Source organism: Syngnathus floridae, chromosome 20 (genome assembly GCF_059516105.1).
Source record: "Syngnathus floridae isolate MCC-2025c chromosome 20, RoL_Sflo_1.0, whole genome shotgun sequence".
Lineage (NCBI taxonomy): Eukaryota > Metazoa > Chordata > Actinopteri > Syngnathiformes > Syngnathidae > Syngnathus > Syngnathus floridae.
The window spans coordinates 8,427,880-8,447,737 of record NC_142432.1 but is presented as its reverse complement, the minus strand read 5'-3'; the positions used below and the strand labels follow the sequence as shown (position 1 = coordinate 8,447,737).

Sequence of the window (19,858 nt, the reverse complement as noted above, 5' to 3'; positions counted from 1 at the left end):
AGAAGCGGTGGGCACAATGAGGCCTGCTGGGTGATTGCAACTTCTTTTTAAATTAAAACTTTATTAGGAATTCAAATTTGCACTATGAACAAAAAATTCCTCATCATATTTAAGACGAAATCATTGCCCATTGGCATTTCAGTAAGAAAATATTTTCTAAGAATTAATAAACAAAATGGAAATCATGTGTTCAGCAGCTGGGAGAGACTTTCGAGGCACTTCAACAAGTAGGCACGTAAAGGCTCCTCTTTGTTCGCAGCATCTGTGTTGCACAAATAAAATAAAATATATATTTAAAAAAAAGGGGGTTAAATGATTCATAAAAATATTCAAAGCCAACGCATACCTTTCTTGGACATGCGGTGGGCTTCCTCGATCCTCAATCGAACCGCAGGGCACTTCAGGGTAATCTTGGCCTTGGAGGGGATTAAGACATTTTGTGCTAAGTCCAAGACGCGAAGAGTTTCTATAATGAAGGCTTGATAACGCAGATATACTAAAAAAAGCTGGTCAGCTGAATTATAAAGCCTTACCCAAATGTATCTGACTTACAGGGACAGAGGTCAACAGATGCAGCTCCGGCTTTTATTTACACTTGCAGATAAAGCCCAAACTCATCCAGTGCACGCACAAATTTGTGTGTAGGAGTGTGTGTGTGTACCCGTTGGTTATTATGAAGCAATGCCCAAAGCGCAGACGCTCCCATGCAGCACATCTCCATCTCTTTACTTTCCAGACAGCAGAAGAGGACTGTTATAGCTTTGTCTGGACGGAGGGACAAAATAGCAAAAGGGGTAAAAAGATACAAAATGGACAAAGAACCAGAAGCAAGCAAGTAGGATTTTAGACTCCTTTCAATACCGTTGGCGATGACCTGAGGCTTGTTGGCGGGACAAAAGCAAAGGTTGTGAAGGGTGAGCAACGCGGCGCGCCGATGCGGCGCCAAATCCACCAGCACTTCCAGCGCTCGAGTCACCCTGAGGATACTCTGTTGGCCGTCGTCTGAGAAGGACAGGTTGACCAGCAGCCTGAGCCACAGACCAATCAGGCGAGCCGAGCCGCTACCGACGGCAGCGGCCCGGGAGCCGCCAACCTTGGGCTTCACCATTGAGGTGAAGGCTTGCAGGAAGTTGTTCTGGGCGAGAAAACTCAATTAGAAGCACAGAGAGATGAGAATTTTTGTCACTACTGGTACCGAAGCTCACCTTTTGCAAGACGCCACGGCAGTCACGGGACATAACCAAGTTAGCCAGCAAGGAAAAGGCAAGCTTCTGGGTAACGCTGTTGTCGGGGGCGATGCCCGAGGCCAACCTCATGATGGAGTGCATTAGCGAGCCACTCGTTGTGCTTTTTGGGCCTGGCGGCCCCCCGCTACACACAGAACTGCATGCTGGGACATTAAAAAAAAAAAAAAAAAGAAGTCTTTTCAGGAAGGGAGTTCAAATAAAGGGAGAAATTAATTCATCCATTTTTTTACATCTCTTTTGAAAGTGGTAGGATAATCTCTCTCAATGCTAAAATAAATTTTGATGAACATTTTTTTTCCATTTTTTTTTGTGCTTGTGCAAGGCCCTGTCTCATTGAAAAGCTACTTTGTTGTCATTACAACCAAAGTGAAGAACAGGGCTTGGAAGTATTACTCTCTTTGCTAGCATTTGCGTGCTATTTATCTTAGCGCTATCCAGCAGCACCGGAGTGGCCGAATAATGTCGAAGGCTGCACGATTGTCTACCCGCCACAACAAAACATCTTTGCATGGCTGCACGGCGTCTGAACGTGTGTCATAAATAAAAAAGAAGAGAAGACAAAACATTTATTCAGCCTTTTCGGGGAAGTCAAAGACCCTGAGTGAAGCTCATTAAAAACATAACGCCAGGGAGTTTGGAGGCAATTATGTAGGTCATACATGTTAGTTGATTGTTGTCGTTAGAGAGCTTGTAATAGTGCTTGTAATTCCAACAGTTTTTTTTTTTTTTGCAAAAGTAACATGAGAAAAAAAAATAGCGCAACTTAAAATAATTTTTAAACACTTGTTGAATGATGCTGCTGATTGGTGTCTTGATGTTAATTCTGGCAGAGTAACATATGTATGCTAATGTTAGCCTCGGGCACTCTGAACACTAGTCGAGGAAGATCTTCCTTATTATGAATCTATTTCCCGTGGTCAGATAAATAATTTGCAGCCACACAACAAGGATGATTTTTTTTTCCCTTCACACATTTTGGTATGGATTCTCATCTTTGAAATTACTTGCCTAAAATAATGTGTCAAAGTATGCACAGATTAAAACCAACTGACTGCAAACAAGGGCCTTAGATGAAAGGCTTGAGATGAAACATTCACTTTTTGTCTCTGGAGACAAAATGATAGCCGGAGGGCGGCTGGTGTAACATTAAGCCGAAGCGTGCGCAGCCTCAACACGACCTGCTGTTGGCTTTTCCCGTAGGGAAATACCAGTGGCTGACTTCATTGCTTCGTGACACCTCTGAGCTCTGTGCTTATACAGTGCCGGGCCCCGCTGAGAAAGCACATGCCAATCAAATGGAAATCCAGACACCAAACACTGCCAGAAAAGCCGTGTGCTTGGCGCGTGCGCATCAAAGCCACCACCAGCTATTTATCAAAGTAACACTTCCCAGTTTCTTCCCTGTGAATCTCGCCTTGAAAAACTCCTTTTATTTGCTACGAGCCTCTCGGCGTTCAGACTTCCAATTAAACTAGAATACTAATTACTGAAGGTAGAAACGGCAAGGCTCTGAAAATCATCTCCCTGTGTCGTGAAAGCTGCTGTCGCTAGACGGCCTTTTCCTCGTCACACTGCGGCCATTGTGGAGCGCCGGGACACACAATGCTCGGCGGTGACAGCGGCGGACAATGGATAAACATGGAGCGAGGCACAGAAAACAAGTGAGATGTATAAAAACCTGCGGTGCAATCGGCCGTGTAAACACAGAGGAGCTCCAGCACCGCCTCCATGATGGAGTTGTCCAATAGGAGCCAAGGCCAAAGGGCATGCAACACTGCTGTGAGGCTTGTATCTCTGGCTAACTCCTACACAAATGGAAAAGACAAATGTTCACAAAATGATGTTAAAGCCACAACCAGCATGAAGTTGAGATCGATGTTAAGGCATTCCATCCACATTTTAGGAGGGGGAGAGCCTCATTTACAAGCACAGCGTTGGGTACTCAGATGACCCATTTCAAACCAATTAGCAGCATGGAATTAAAAGGCAAGACACAGAGGCTCACTTTGCATTCCCGGTTGCAGTAGAGAGCACTCCGCAGGATCTCCACAGTCAGCTTAACCTCCTTCAAGTAGCCTTCTTCCTGATGAGAAAAAAAGACAAGTCAAATTACGCAAGCATTTGCAGTGGTCACATTCTCCGCCCCCCTCACCTTTTTGCGGTGAGAAGTCTTGTCGCCTCGGTATGACTCCAGATTGAGCTGAAAGTGAGTCTGCTTCATCTGATCCACGCAGCTGTCAATTATTCCAGCTGGAGCACAAGCACAGCCGCATACGAAGGAATTTCACATAGCACTAATAAAATAGTGTGCTTTTGTGAAAATGTTAAGCTACCTGTAGCGGCGTGGTTCTGGGCAGCGACGCTGCTGGCCAGTAGAGCCATCAGGGCTTTGGCCGTCAACTTTTTAAGTGGATCATGAAGGCACCTCCTTTCAAAGCTCTAAAAAAATAAATAAATAAAAAAAAAAAAAACCCACAAAGATAGGTGGATATATATATATTTTTTTTCAAGGATGACCACACACCTCTGTCCTCACCTGCAGCAGCACATCACAAAGCTGGCCCGCTGACGGACCGCCAAGCACGTCAACCAAAGTGACGCCTTGGTCTGAACTCAAAGGCCTGACGACTCCTCGCCTTTTGGTCTCCTGCGCCAAAATCGTGCAAAGAAAATGCAAAGCCGCTCCGTGCAGGTGAGAGTCCACAAACTTCTGGTGCACACACACTGAGAGCGTTCCTGAGATGAATAAAAAGTAGAGGTCGTGATTGATGATTCCTGCTATTCCTCATTCATCAATATCACAAACAATACCTGTGAACATCCGCCAGTGTCTCCCCAACGCGGCGGAAACAGATGGATACACGGTAAAACTGTCCCTCTTCACCAGAGTAGCCATGAGCGTAAACACATCCGCCCAGCACGCCAGGACGGCGTCCCGCGCGTCCGCATCTGGGTTTTAAACATGTCGCCAATAAAAGGACTGATAATAACGTTTGCGATGATCCAAAAGGTCATACCTAATCCTTCCGCACTGAGCGTGAGCGCTGCCGCGAGGTTGGACAACAATGGTTTCACAAAGTCCCACTGGCTGATCAAGTCTTGGCTGAGCGAGACGCACGATTGCAGCAGCTTGGAAAAGCCAGACAGGAAGTGAAGAAGCGTAACAAGCTGATCATAGACAAGAATAAGAGACAATTAAATCCCCAAACAGTTTGAGCTAAAGAAAACATTTCTTGACTGTCACCTGACTCTTGATGTCTTCTCTTTCTCCAGGAAGAACGTTGGGTGCCTTCATTTCACTCAGACATTTCTCAATTGGCTCCACGGCCACCAAGCTAAGAGAAAATACATTAAAATGTGCTCAAAGAATTGAATTTATTATTAATTTAGCGTCTTACCCCGCCAAAACGCGCAGGAGTCGCTTCTGTCGAATCGCCATCAGGGTATAATCTGGCATGATGGCCAGTAAATTTGTCAGCAGGCCACAGTGGGCCGCCAGGAGGTCAGGGGTAACCATGATGACCGGCTGCATAGACGAGGACTGGCGCCGTTGGAGGTCTTGCAAAGCAACTGAGTCCCTTGTGTCGATGTCACTTTGGCCTAAGAGATGTCATAAATCCGCAAAAATTGGGAAAGAGTTAAAATTGGTAAAAGCATTTTAAGGAATTTCAAGAGTGGGTTACCTCGCGCCATTAGCCTGTTAGCAGGAACATCTGCCGTGAAGCTGGTGGGGGACGCAGCACCGGAGGTCTCAGACTCTGAACCCCTTACCTGGAATAAAAGACACACATTTAAATTTCAATGTTCATTTGTGTGTCAGTGGGCAGTGGGTTATAAAAAATAATTAAGCCAACCGAGGTACTGGACGTGGACAAGGAGCTGGGAGGTCTGCTGGAGTTGGCAGCCTGTGCTGCTGCCGCGGCACTTTTCCAAAACAGCAGAGAATCGTCCGAAACTGGACGTGCGCAAAAGAGTCATATGCATATTTTAAACTTTTAAATGCGCAGTTGTTCAGTTCTTTTTTTTTCTTAAGGAGCTGCGTGGAAAAAGTGCCAAGTCTAACATGTCACATCATGAAACCTACCAAATGAAGCACTGTCCCGTGGTCCGAGTTGACTTGCAGGCCCAGCGACAGGTTTTTGGAGGTGAAAAGTGTACCTGCCTTTGTAACAGGCAGAGGCAGACAGCGCGACGTGCTGGAAATACTGAGAGTGGTAAAGCAGAGCCTGGAGCGCGGGAAGACCCACCAAAGACACACCAGACACCTCATTGGGGACGCAAGGATGCTGGCGGAGTGACAAACACAAAGATAAGCACAGGATGTTATTTGGGCATGGGGAGAAATATGCAAAGTGATTTGATCCCTGGACTTTGGAATTTGTGAGTCAGATCAATTTTCAATGTTTTCACTGGTCATGCTTTATTCATTTATTAGTTTCCTTCTAAGAGAAGTGTCCCAAAAAGATGCTTTTGATGTTCCTATAGATCTTCGAACTTGAGTGAGAGTGCTGGAGGGCCTGAGAACCCGGTTGTGCTTCAATTCAAGCAACTACCCCCTTGCTCTGAACCCTGTGGGGCTCAACAAGAAACCAAATGGAAGTTAAGAATAAAAAGCTTTGAGGGGACAAAGAAGAGAGGGGAGGGGGGACGCTGGCAGAGCTGCTGACCTGCCAGTGGGAGTACTTGGCCTCTTCTGCATTGGCAGGCATGGGCATCACTAGCAGGTTCTCCAGAATAAACGCAGCCTGGACACACAACCACAGCGAGAAAACAAAAAACTTACTTTGAAGTTGGAATGTCTCCAGAGCAGCGTCCTCTGCCGGCCGTGTGCTGCTAGTACATGTTTATACTTCTCAGCCCAACATTCACAATAATGGTTTTTTTTTGTTTTTTTTTTTGTTATTCATCTACCTCTCTGCGGACCATGCTGCTCTCATGCTGATCAAGGAGGATGTTGAGCAAGGTGCCCCACAGGCCTTCGCTGATGTTCTGGCAGCTGGCGCACAGAGCCTGGCACCCGCTCTCCACCGACGACAGAGCGGCGCCTAAACCCAAACTGGCAAATCTCACCTTCGGGAAAAATGTCGAGAGAAATTCTAATTAGATGGAATCACACAGAAAAAAATCTTTATGTGTTGGTAACCCATCGAGACTGAACCCATGATGTGTGGGAACTTATTTTTGGTAGCGAGTGACGTGACGTCGCTGTCACGCACTCCTTTATCTTTAAAGTCTAACTTCTTGTGATGTTCTTTTGGGGTTTTCAGCTTGTCCCCGAAAGCCGAGAATCTACAAATGATCACTTTGTGACAGAGCTGGGACCGATGGTGAACAAGCTGAATACTAAAAAGCCCCGGCTTGCCTGTATGTTTTCATAAAATGCCTCCGAGGTGACGAGAGCCACGGGACAGCCGTACCTCCTGATCCCTATCCACCCAGAGAGGAACCAGCCAGGCCAAACCCATTTGAGAGTCGTTTGGTTCCTCGGCGCTGCTCTCATTCCCCAAAGACCACATAGAAATGATGTCCTGCTCCAGACATAAGGAAAACATTGGCTTGCTTGAAGTAAATGTTTTAATAATGTGCAGACGGGTGCTTGCAGAATGGCAATAACAGACAGCGCAAGGTCAACTTCAAGATTATTTTTAAAACTTTTCCACATAAATATTTAAGGTAACTAGACATTAGAAATAAAACGTTGCAGCTCACCTTGTCCTCGCTCTCGGCGATCATCTCGTGAGACAAGTGAAGCAAGCAGACGACGGCATTCTTGGTCACGCCTTTGCCCATGAATGACATGGAGTTGCCACCCCACTTCACGTAAAAAGACGAGATCACCTGTGAAGAAAAGAGAGAGGTCCTAAGGTGAGCCCCAATGTGACATGATACAAGAAAGAACACACTCAGTTGGAAGCTAACATATGCTCATCAGGTTTAATACAGCCGAGACTAATTAAGCTGTTTTGATGTGCCATCAGAATAGGAGAGCAGATGAAGGGCGGATAGCTCAGGTAGCCGGCGGAGCTTTAGGGCCCTTCAGAGCCACGAGGAACATGCACAAAAAGGTACACGACATATTAACATGCTTTACTTGTGATTAATTAAATAAAATTCCTTGTAAAGCACGCTGATCCTTAGACATTCAGCTCTGTGAACTGAGCTCGATGATAAATATATGAAATCATGTTAGAGGCGCAGACCTCGAGCAGGCCGCTGAGAAACTTGGCGCAGAGGGTGGCGGGCGAAAAGTCAAGGCAGTGCAAACTCCAGCCAGACTGGGCTGTCAGGCTGACGATACCCTGCAGAGTTCTCTCCAGGCTGGGGAGGCCATAGTAGTGCGGGGCATCAGACAGCCGCAAGCTCTGAAGCAAGCCGAGTGCCAGCTGGCTCTTGAACGGACCGGCTCGTGCCAAACATAGCCTGCAACCGCAGAGAGGACAGGCAATGGAAAATGCCTCAACGTGATGGATGGCCTCAACTTTATCTTACCTGTCTGACGTGCACGTCAGCTGGCTGAGCACGTTTTTAAAGAGACCGGTGAGCTCTCGCTGTAATTTCTGGCTAACGTAGTTCTTCACGTCCTCTGGTTCTTCTGAGTCTTGATCTGGGGTGCCTGGCTCCGCACCGGGCAGCAAATTAAGGAGGGAAACGCTTTCCTAGAGGGGTGAAGAGGTTAACAGAGATGCGCATAGTGCTTCTTTACTGGGCTTTTCTAAAAAATCAAATCTGCTGTCGACCTCATTGAGAAGCAGCTCCAACATCCAGCGCAGGTCCTTGTCCTCGGGACTGGTGCAGCGCACGCGCGCATCTTTGAAGTATGCGTTCAGAAATGCAACAACATATGCCAGCAGCCTCTCGTCTTCCACAGACGCCGGACGCACCTGGAGAAACCTGCGGGGCAGAAAGAGCAACGTGGCTGACAGTTGATGACATTTAAGAGATTGTCTTGACTTGGTTGCGATGTGTGTTTGTACCTGGTGACGGCGGCCTGCCAGCTGAGCGACTGTAGCGTTTCTCTACACCTGTAGCTGGCCGCGTAAGGGACGGCCATTCTTTCGATCAACAAGTAGATGTTGAGCCTGGAGAGGGCAGCGATCACCGAATTGTGTCCCGCCGCGGTGACCACGGCCTGGATGCAGTCCTGAAGGGCGCTGGGGAGGTGGGTTGCCCGCAGACACGCCACCTGGGCCTCCGAAAGCTTCAGGTCACCATGGAATCTGAGGAATGAACAATGTGTGATCGTAAAACTAAGAGCCACCTCTAGGGGGCGCCAGAGAACTTCAACTTCTCGGTGCAGCAGCTTAAATTTTTTTTTTTTTTTTCCCAAGAAAGGATCCACATATTAAATTAAATACATTAGTAAAGTCAGTATGATGACAGAAACAGCAAAGCGAATTACTCAGCGTTGCCGGTCAAGCCGTGGAATTCCTCAAGCAGCTTGTCGACGCTGCAGTGCCATGCGACATTCCACGTTAACTGCAAGGTTTGACAGGCAGGCGCTAAGGGCAGAATATCTGAGGTGGGCATCAGGACGCAACGATACGGGCTGACGCCGTGATGGATCACGGCCTGGAAAGGCATCTTGTATCTTAAAAGAGAAAGTTGAGTTAGACAGCGATCAAATTAATACAGCCATCTTAAAGTTTACCTGCGAACTACTGACACCGGGAGAGAGAATGTCGGGAGAGGGCCATCGGTGGCTGATTTGTCCGACCTAATAAGCCCCCAGCAAAAAACAAACAGAAAAAAACGTGACAGGTATAGCCAACATTCTGCATATGATAGTGAGAAATCAAACTCACCATATTGCCATGCTGCTTATTTCATCAAAGAGCAGCAAACTCATTAGAACGGCAGCCTCGCCCCCGTTGTTTTTGTTTGCCTTCATGATTAGAGATGCTATGCACAACACAGAGCATGCAAACCAATTTTCTATGTGCTGTTTTTTTTTTTTTTTTTTTTTTTTAATCAACGCACCTCGGAGCAGAGTGATGAGCAGCAGGTTGCGTTGCGCCAGGCTGTTCCGCAAAGCTGGATCAGCGTACGTCAGTTTCCTCAGGATAGATATGCAAGGCTCCAGTATGCAGTCCAAGCTCTGCACAGAAGGACAACAAATATTTACAAAATGAGCAACCAGGGCTATTTCCATGTCTCGAATCACTGCAGTGATGCTTTATTGTTTTGTTAGAGCGGGTTTGGCTTTACCTTATTACCGTTGACACTGTCAGTGAGGAAAGAAATAACTCTGTCAGTTATTCCGAGCTTCTTCAGGACCGGATGCATTGTTGTCGCTACGGAGAAGGAAAAACAAAATCAACAGTCAATCCCACACAATTGGAAATTTGGTTATTGAGTCCTTTGTGGGCGGGGCTTTACATAACAGTCAGTTGGCGATGCCATGCTAATATTTGAGAGCACGACTGGCTACGCATACTTAAAACGGCTTTTTACAAATAGATGGTTCATTTGTCAGGGCTTTAAGATTTCATACAATAAAACAAACATCAGTTCAAAGAAATTGCGGAAAGTCAGAGCGGTATTGCGGTCCTTTCGAAAACTTTAACGCCGTGATGAGAACGGGACAGAATGTGTTGTGAAACCAATTTAGAAAGCAGAGAAGTAAAAGTTAGCAGTCAGCGGTTTTTCCCGGAGAAACATAAACGACTCCTCCGGTTTGACAGCGTTCCGACATGAGGGAGGAAACGCCGATGTAAACTAAAAGAGTTGATGAGAATTTCTGAAGAGTTTTTTTTTTATCACCCTGCAGAACCACGGACAGCTGCTCAGCTGCAGATCTTCTCAGAGCCACATCGAGAGTGTCGGAAGACAGCATGTGGAAGAGCTTCTCCACCGCCTCCACCTTATTAGCAAACGTCTCATTGTAAACATGCTGAAACTGTTGGATTTGTGAGTACAAAACTAAAATGTCCATGTCTATTTATACCTTCAGTACAGTCTTGTGGCTGGTGTCAAGCGTGACATCCAGCGGGTATAGGATGCAATAGAGATCGGGAAGTGAGGAGGTCACCACCCGGTCCAGCTGCGGCCTGCTTATTTTCGCATTGTCTGCTCCGGTTAGATGGGCCAGGATGTGCGGAACCGCTGCTATTCTCACTCTGTTGACAAACAAAAACCAAAAAAAAAACCACTTATTCTAAAAAAGCCCACCCAAGAAAATAATCATCTTCTCTCGGCATGAGCGTATAAATCAACTTTAGTGTTGTCAAGGAAAAGGCTTTGGATCTTCATTATGGCAAAATACTCCTGGCGTAATCACTAACAAAAGCGTCAAACGGCGCCGACAAATCTGTTACGGGGCTCCAAAATCTACCCAAGCTCATCGACTGGCCGGCTGTGAATTTCCATTTTCATCAATATTCATAGACTGGGACCGAGTAGCTGTTTTAAACAGACCTCGCAAAGCATTTAGATTACTTGATGAGCCGATGGCAACAGACTGTGATAATATATCCGTCGCAAAAAGTCTCAAGAGCTTGTCTGCTTAGCAAAAAAAAAAAAAAAAAAAAGATGCTGAGAGCCAACTAATCATTTTATCTAAATTGAGGAACAGAAGAACCGTACCATTAGTAACCACAAACACATTGCGGGCAGGACACACACGGGCAGACGTGATTTGAAATGTTGACTCACGTGGGCTGTCTGGTGAAAAGAAGTCTGAGAGCTGCTTTTAACTTGGTCGTGCTCAGAAAGCCGTCTCCTCCCGACGTGTCACTTAGCAGCAGGATGCAGCTTCCCAGTGGCTCCTCGGTGCTGGCATAACCCTGCATCACACACACACGCACGCACACACATGCACGCACGCACGCACACACGCACGCACGCACGCACGCACACACACACACACACACACACACACACACACACACACACACACACACACACACACACACACACACACACACACACACACACACACACACACACACACACACACACACACTTTTCCAAACAGTCTTGGCAGACAATGAACGATGGGGAATTCCCGCTAAGCAGCACAAGAGTAAGTAAAATATGCATCACTTTGATTACATGCGGTTTTCATTTTGTCACTCGTTGGCAGGATGGGCACAATTGTGAATGGCCCCCTTGAAATGAAATCATGCTCGACAGCCTCGTCACAACTGCATGCATATTTATGAGGGATTTTCAGGCTTTCTGCTGCCTGAAATGGAACAATTAATAAAAGCTTGCCGCCCTCCCATGCGCTCGACCCCTTCCACCACCACCCAAAAAAGAAACAATAAAACAGGACTATGTAAATGAGACAATAACTAAATATTACTCTCTGGCAGCCCAATAAACAGCCTTTGTTGGTTCACAAATGCTACATTTGCACTTTTGATCACAGTTATTTTGATTATGAGCTAACATCCAACACCTCCGCCCCCTCCCCTCTCCTAATAAATATCAGATGATAAATCATGAGCATTACAATGCTTTGTGAGCTGTGCAGTACAAACGCAATTCTCCACCAAGAGCACAAAACCTGTAATATGGCGATGACCCGGGAAAGCGCTGCTATGAATCTGTCCCAGGTTGATGTTGTCATCATCAATCGTCCTTTGAGCAGGAATAGCAGGATATCCTTGGCGGCGACATTCACCTATAGATCACAGGTTAAGTGGCCAAGTGACATTTAGCACCGTGGGTAAAGACAGCAGGTAATGCAAGTGACAGACTTTTACAATGTCTAACGCGACGTGACGCTGGCACTTTAACGGCCTTAATAAAATGTTGGAGAGCTTTAGTGGGCCCGTGATGCATATAACGGCGACGTGGGCCTTTTGTTTAATTGCTAGCTCTGCTCACAACCAGGACCTAAACTAACATTGCTAAAAACCGATGGCCGGCCCGAGTCCGTTTGCGTCGACGACCTTGCCCCAGGATGCTTAAAATGGATGGAATTAACATTTTAAGAGGACACAGTGGGGTGGTATGGCAGATAATTCGACAGAGTTAAGTCATCTTCAAGGTCACTCCCACAATTTAATAGCAGCTATCGTTGACTCGCATGCCCTTCGAATAAAATGCATGGAGCGTCTTGAATTAAAACGCCTGCGATGTAATTTAAACAGAAATTTAGAAGAAAAAACAAAGGAAATTTGAAACAAACGCAAAATAAATTGTTAGCAGATTATTCGATTAATCGAAAGAATTATGAAATGTAAATCATTTTCCTGTGCTTCTGTGAAATTGTGAATGAGTTTGAAAAACTGACTCTAGCCACTGAACCCCTTTAAAAGACAGCCAGAAATATTTTCTCACCTTCTCTGCAGAATCCTGGAGGCCAAAGGTGCTTATTTCATACAACACCTTGTGGTGGAGGAGGAAGTTGACTCTGCTGCAGAGTCCCAATTCTTGTCGGGACGTATTGTGGATGCCAAGGCACTCCTGTAGGTAAGCAGATATAAAATTTCAAATCACTCTAGAAATTAACTGTCATTGAAACACCGAGTACCACGCTCTGACCTTGACGACACTCAACGCGCACGTGTACGTTTCTATCCTGATAGGCTGCAATGGATGCGACAGCAACTTAAGGAGCAGCTTCTGACTCTCCATCTGGAGGAGTGGACTGGACTGATCAAACTTCCACCTGATGGCAAACCACAGTAAGACAATAAAGCCATGAAACACATGGGATCATTAACATAATAATCTTTAACTCACAAATAGGAACAGAATTGAACGCATTCCTTGACGACAGGCACGTGTTGATGAAAGGGAAGGCCTTCTATCGCCTGCTCCGCCACTTCCAGGAGCTCCGGCCAGTTCTTCTCTCCCTTAATGAAGAAACAATGTGAATCCAAAGTGACTTCACTTATACTCTATAAATGGCCCAAAAAAAATCTGGATAAAAAGGATAATCTATTATTACCGTATTTTCCGGACTATAAATTGCTCCGGAGTATAAGTCGCACCAGCCATAAAATGCCCCAAAAAGTGAAAAAAAACATATATAAGTCGCTCCGGAGTATAAGTCGCATTTTGGGGGCAATTTATTCGACAAAATCCCACACCAAAAACAGTCATGAACGAGCAACAACAGGCTAAACGATAGCAACAACAGGCTAAACGATAGGTATGCTAACGTGACAAACCCAAACAAAGAGCTGAGAACGGGCCTGACGTAACATATAGAGTGATTAAGGACAACTATTACATGAATAACATGTTTATAAAACCATCAGTGTCACTCCAATTCATTAAATAGCAACAACAGGCTAAACGATAGGTATGCTAACGTGACAAACTCAAACAAAGAGCTGAGAACGGGCCTGACGTAACATATAGAGTGATTAAGGACAACTATTACATGAATAACATGTTTATAAAACCATCGGTGTCACTCCAATTCATTAAATAGCAACAACAGGCTAAACGATAGGTATGCTAACGTGACAAACTCAAACAAAGAGCTGAGAACGGGCCTGACGTAACATATAGAGTGATTAAGGACAACTATTACATGAATGACATGTTTATAAAACCATCGGTGTCACTCCAATTCATTAAATAGCAACAACAGGCTAAACGATAGGTATGCTAACGTGACAAACACAAACAAAGACATGAGAACGGGCCTGACGTAACATATAGAGTGATTAAGGACAACTATTACATGAATAACATGTTTATAAAACCATCGGTGTCACTCCAATTCATTAAATCCATCGATCGTTCTTTGTCAACAATGGGTGCGTACGGCTGAGGGCGCTTGCACTTCAAAATATTTCACAGGCTCATATAACGATAGATAAACTATATTTCAAATAACTATAATACAAGCCAATAATATTATCAAACCATCCGTGCACTTTAATTCCATTAAATCCATCGATCAAATTCCTCGTCCTTTGTCAACATCGCCGCACGTGCGCCCTGACGTCAGCCTCGTCTTTATTCCACAGATCTACTATATAACTATATTGTAGCGTTAACAAAGTACAAGGATAGACGTGGGTTTGGTAAACGGCTCTTTATTAACAAAACAAACTTCCAAGCGTGTGGCGGCGTGGACTTCCTGTCAGACCGGGCGTGCGTAATGGCCATGTCCGAGCCCCGCGCACCGTTCGCGGACAACCACTCGGCCGAGCGCCGGCCCCCGACTCAGTAGAGTAGGACCGGGCGTGCGTAAAAGCCATAATTGTTTTTCAAACCTTCTATGTCACTCCAAATCCTTAATTCCTTCAAACTCTTTGTCCTCCGTGTCACTTAGAAATGATCACCGCTAATGATGCCGGTAGTCCTTATGTGGGCACGTTTGTATGTAAACAACCGCCGCGCCGCGCTACTGACGTCACTTGAAATAGTAATCCATTGGTACATCACGGTTCTCCAAACTTTCTTTCTGCTGCTCGATTACTGTTTTCAGCTGCATATTTTACAACTTGAAGTTTGTAACCTGCAAAATATGAGTTTCTTTTTGGTGCCATTTTTCTTAAGCCCACCCAGTTGATGAGTCACGGCCAACGGTGAAATTTAGAGCGCCCTCATCCAGTTTGGTCTGAAAATATATATTTTTTTGGTTGTTTTATCAAAGTCAAAGTCTGCTTTATCGTTGATTTTTTTTTTATATATTAAGACACACAAAGAGATTGAAATTATGTTTCCACTATCCCTTGGTGAGATAGTACACATATGCATACAAGCAACACAAAAAAAACCCAAGAAGGCACAAACAATGAATAAATAAGAGTGTTGAATAAATGATAAATAAAAAATAATAATAATAATAATAAATATAATAGAAGCAAAAATGGAGCAACAGCAGTACATACAGCAGACAGTGAACTTGGATATGGTGCTTTAAAGTGTTAATTGCTTTATTTGATGTTTTCTCTATTTTTTTATGTTTTGAATATGTTCAAGGTAAAGATATAAAAGCATGTGAAGTGATCAACTATACTAAAAATAACATGGGAAGTGGTCAACTATACTTGTAAGTGATGTCTTAATGATCAAGTAAAAATTTGTGAAAAAAAAACATATATATAAGTCGCTCCTGAGTATAAATCGCCCCCCCACCCAAACTATGAAAAAAAAACGCGATTTATAGTCCGGAAATTACGGTAATCTTATTTGTGTTTCCAAGTTGAGCCACTAGGTGGCAGTGTTATGCTTCAAACACCTTCCAGTCATCAACATACGAGTACATACTCTTACTGTATTTTACTATTATATATGTATTTAACGTCTATTAAAAGGAACTGATTTCAGGTGTGTGACATGCATATCTTACCTCGGCCTGTACCTTCTTGAGGAAGCCGCAAGTGGATTCCATCCACAAAGCGGCCTGGGTCACCCTCCCGTAGAGCTCATGGCTGCCCGAGTTTAACTGCTCCAAGTAGGCCACTGCGGTTTCTTGCATGCTGGGGAGCGCCATCCCAAATGACTTGTCCAGGCACAGATGAAAAATAGCTGTTACCGTATTCTCCGGAACATTCCCGCCCGCCTGTGAGAAAAAGTGTTTTATTATCATTCGAAAAATCAATTACATGATAAGATGAGCACACATACTTTTTCAAGTGGGAGTATGGTCTGCAGGAATTTAATGAGAAAGACTGCCGAGCCTGTGTATGTAACTGTGTGGTGAACTTTAGAACTGCCGCTATAGTCCTGATGGTAACTCAGAACATCTGCGAGTAGGTCCATGCATGTTTGCAGCTTCTCCTTCTATAACGCAGAGAGACAAGAATGTCGTTCCATCACATCAATGTTGACTTCACACAGAATACACAGAGAGAAAGCGGCTGATGGCCAAGGGATTTGAGTGTTATTTTTGGACAAAATACACTTGAATCCATCTCACAAAGAAGAAACTGGAACAGTCTATTCTCTGACACTTTGTTCAGTTAGCAATAGTGATTGATTACTACCACTAGAGGGCAGTAAGTGTCTTGTTTATTGTTTGGCTGGTTAACGCAGTCAGACAAGCGCATTCCAATCGAAGGAAAAAAAAAAAAAAGTCTCCCACACAAAACTCCTCACATAAATATGACAAAACAGGCCATGAGACGTTGAATAGCATGTATTAAAAGCAAAGAGCCCTCGGGCCCTCCTTGACAAGTGTACAGTATGAGCCCAATAGCAGAGGCGTATAATGTTAAATGGAGTATGAAAATGTCTTCTGAGGTACAAAAAAAAAAAAACGTGCATATGACTTTTCTTGCTTTTTTTTTTTTTTTGCTGACACTTGGGATAACTCCCATTTTACCTGATGTACGTATACCCGTAGCGTATGCCTACATATTTGTGGCAAATCGCCCGGAGGAAAAACTCAGTGCGGCGGCTCGGCCCCTCCCCAATGCAAGTACGGCGCATTCATTCATCTGCATAGGAAGCTGTCACATGCTGTGTTTTGACTTGCCAGCTCCATCCCCATCAGGCTGCCATCATCCCAGACCCGTTCGGAAACGCTGTCCCCGAGCAGGAGGACGGTGTCGAACAGCAGCTCCAGAACACAACAGAACACATGTGAAGCATCTGAGGAATACAAAAAGATGGAGGGTAGCATTTGTAGAACATGGGAATGAAATGCTAAGCTCAAATGACCTTACCTGTCTTCAGCAGCGGTATGACATGCTCCAGGGTGGCAACGGTGAACTGGGCTAACGTGAGCTGCTCCAACACCATCTCTGGCTCATCTTCCAGACCTTGGTCGGGCAGCGCCAAGCGGCCCACATCTGCTGGAGGTGTCTGTCTGGCTGTCTGGGATGCCACTGCACTTCTGTTTGAGCTGCTACCAGATAGGAAAGAAAAACATGAGCCACTCAATGTTTGGAGATGATGAAAGCCAGAACATAATTGAATATCAATACGCATACCTGGGGGAACCCGCGTCTCCATCTTGCCCATCACCTCGGACTCTCTGAGCCGTTCCCCCGACTACAGACGGCCGAGGAGAGCACTCTGCTGCTGGGGAAAAAACCTGTGAAGCTTGGGAGTAGGAGGAGTTCAGGGACACTGTATCTAAATCACCAAAACAAAGAGGAAACCATTTGAATGCACTTTGTAATTTGATGAAGTGAACGCTGAGTCAGCATATTTTTTCAAGTTGTAGATTTGAAGTGGATTTATGCAAAAGACGCTGTGACGTGAACTCACAGGCAGAACCTCTTTGCTTGGCAGAGTGGAAGCCCGGATCTCGATGAAAGCGCAGCCTCTGCCTTAGCCCCACGCAAAGCTGCCTCAGGCAGGAGAACGCCTGCAAGTGGAGGTAACATGTCTCACCTTTACCCGACCCTGGCCTCAGAAGGGACAGAAGAGTCTGAAGACGGGAAAAGACTTTGTCAGAGAAAGGCAATAAATAACGACATGAGACATTATTGATGATGCAATTTAGTCCAATAAAGCTAGTTAGTTAGTTAGTTAGTTAGTTAGTTAGTTAGTTAGTTAGTTAGTTAGTTAGTTAGTTAGTTAGTTAGTTAGTTAGTTAGTTAGTTAGTTAGTTAGTTAGTTAGTATATAAACCGTCCTTTCAATGATTACACTTGAACATGAAAGTTCACTTGTATGGGTACTGCTTTAAAAATAAATCTAAAATTATAGTTTAAGAGTGCACACCTTTGTGATATTGGGCCTCTGCAGGAAGATCTCAGCAGGGAAGTCCTGCATGATGACGTCACATAATAGCTCACACGTGGTCCGCACCAAATTGGGGTTGCTGCTTCTTAAAGAACTGTTACAGAAGTGATTTAAAAAAGAAAAAAAGTCAAATCATCCATCCAAAATGTTTAACTAAAGCCTCTCCTCACCTTTCTTTGGAAGATAGAATGTGTCTGTCAGCGTTTGTCAATGTCAGCCACGGAAACACAGAAAATTTCAAGCATTTCACATCTTCATGCACTGTAAAAAAATACAAGATGAATGAGAAACAATTTTTATTCATTTTAAGATTTCCTAAACTATTTGTCTCAGCTTGCAGCACCTGTTGGAGGTGTATTGTGGAGTTCATGCGTGTCGACGGCGTTGCGACAGGGGATTAGCTGAGGTAGCTGAAACAGCTGGTCCAGGGTTGCGTCAATGACAGCTCGAAGTCTCGGTTCCACGTTAGCAGACAGTTGGGAGAGGAAATCCTCCGCCTCGACATCTCTCAGCATCTGGGCTGCACTTGGATGCTTAAATAAATAATTGGCAAAATAATGAAAGAAATAATGACGGAATGACATCATAGAGGTTGTGAATTTATTTCATCTACCTTAGATAAAGTCAAGAGTAAATCCAAAACTTCCTCTTGCATGGGCACCTCTGGGAGATTGAACCATTCCAAGAGGTACACAAAGAGCATCTTTTCTTGAACAATGTCAGGGATGGAAATCAGGGAGTGCTTCAGTTTACACAGGATGCTCTTTAACGCTCGAACTCGTATCTCGACCAAAGAGTGGCCTGTTGGTCACAGAAAGGAAACGTTCCATTTGAAAAGAAACATCAAGCTCTCGTCGTAGAATTCTGATCTCAGTAGCAGATAAAAGTTCTGCATTGACGAATTTTAGTGACTTTGATTGCTGGATTAGCTTAACAAAAGCGTTTAAGTACACAGACAAGTGCGACGTAATATTTAACATGAGAGCCGCTATGAATCAAGAGAAAATATCATTATTATATTTCGGTAGAATGCATAGAAGTCAATGATCATTCAGTTTTGCAGAAAAAAAACAGTCCACTGTGCACCCTTTCTCCAGCTAACACTTGGCTTACCTATTTTCTTGATAATGGCAGATAATTCCATATTCCGGTGACACTGCTTTCCTACTTGTTTCACTCGAATGGTATTCAAAACCAGATTAGGTCCAAATGTGTCAGTTTAGTGGGTCGATCGCTTCTGCTAGGGTCACATAAAAGCCAACGATCTCGATTTGTTTTCAACATCCGCGCCAGCTCCACTCCACTTCCGGGATCGAGCAGAGATGCGTTCAAAGCCTTCATATGCGTAGGACAAAAAGACGTTTTCATCCTCTCAGACCTCCTTTTCTATGTATGGTTTTAGGTTCAACTGGAGGATCAAATGAGATCCAATTCGAGAGAAAAAAAAGCTGCTCCACAGACGCTACAGACGCGTTAGGCCTATTTTAATGATGTTGATGATGATGAGATGTGTATTTTAGAATTTGGCATGGTGATAATTAACAATTTCAGCAGTATTAAGTTTGATGGTCAACTTGAATTTTTTAGTGGGGATTCAAAATGCATGATACTTTCTTTTAACATTAAAGATTATGTGTTGTCAAACATTTTTTAAACTGCATACAGTCACATTAAAACAGCTGATTATGAATAATGAATGGTTGAATTTGACATAAGATAAGGCTTAGGTGTTGTCATTCCACAGACCTCCTGGTGGAAAAGGAGTCCCAGTGGTCCTGTCACGGACCCACAGTGTTGACATTTCTTCTGTTACTGTCCTCCACTACATTGCCAAGGGTAAGAGCAGCCTCTAAGGGGAAAAAAACGTGACAGCTGGTGAAAAGAGTCAAACCACAGCAAGTTGAAAATTTGTTTTGAAAAAGAGCAACGAGGATGTCAATCAACATTAACATTTAACTTGAGAAGCTACATTGCGTTGAATTCTGTTTTTCGAGGTACAGTAAT

The 19,858-nt window shown here is 44.4% G+C and overlaps 1 protein-coding gene across 2 annotated transcripts; it reads right to left on the bottom strand.

Annotated features, from left to right (window-relative positions):
• Positions 1–41: 41 nt before the first annotated feature.
• On the bottom strand, positions 42–19,180 carry rttn (rotatin). 2 transcript variants are annotated; one of them, XM_088363427.1, is made up of 48 exons: positions 18,968–19,180; positions 18,468–18,655; positions 18,198–18,387; positions 18,025–18,115; positions 17,834–17,948; positions 17,376–17,538; positions 17,096–17,240; positions 16,829–17,010; positions 16,639–16,754; positions 15,789–15,944; positions 15,511–15,723; positions 12,939–13,051; positions 12,738–12,864; positions 12,534–12,659; positions 11,755–11,871; positions 10,899–11,029; positions 10,192–10,363; positions 10,008–10,107; positions 9,453–9,538; positions 9,225–9,342; positions 9,050–9,146; positions 8,896–8,961; positions 8,647–8,835; positions 8,222–8,464; positions 7,985–8,138; positions 7,737–7,903; positions 7,448–7,667; positions 6,957–7,085; positions 6,665–6,775; positions 6,159–6,317; positions 5,915–5,992; positions 5,332–5,533; positions 5,102–5,202; positions 4,931–5,018; positions 4,646–4,847; positions 4,492–4,582; positions 4,265–4,415; positions 4,059–4,196; positions 3,772–3,983; positions 3,581–3,686; positions 3,400–3,497; positions 3,253–3,330; positions 2,926–3,052; positions 1,206–1,390; positions 862–1,135; positions 662–765; positions 347–416; positions 42–262 (listed from the first exon to the last, which is right to left on the bottom strand). In XM_088363427.1, the coding sequence occupies exons 1-48, from the start codon at positions 18,996–18,998 to the stop codon at positions 183–185; spliced, it is 6,600 nt and encodes a 2,199-aa protein (XP_088219553.1). In that variant the 5' UTR covers positions 18,999–19,180; the 3' UTR covers positions 42–182. The 2 variants fall into 2 exon arrangements, with proteins under 2 accessions (XP_088219553.1, XP_088219554.1); XM_088363428.1 differs by having other exon boundaries at positions 3,784–3,983.
• Between the last annotated feature and the right edge of the window lie 678 nt (positions 19,181–19,858).

What these genes read in the sequence shown, in the direction of transcription:
- rttn (XM_088363427.1), bottom strand. Translation starts at nt 18,998, where the DNA reads ATGGAATTATCTGCCATTATCAAGAAAATAG. An exon ending in TACTCTTGACTTTATCTAAG is followed by an intron (nt 18,388 to 18,467) that starts GTAGATGAAATA and finishes TATTTATTTAAG; the next exon opens with CATCCAAGTGCAGCCCAGAT. An exon ending in ACTGCAACCGGGAATGCAAA is followed by an intron (nt 3,053 to 3,252) that starts GTGAGCCTCTGT and finishes CCATTTGTGTAG; the next exon opens with GAGTTAGCCAGAGATACAAG.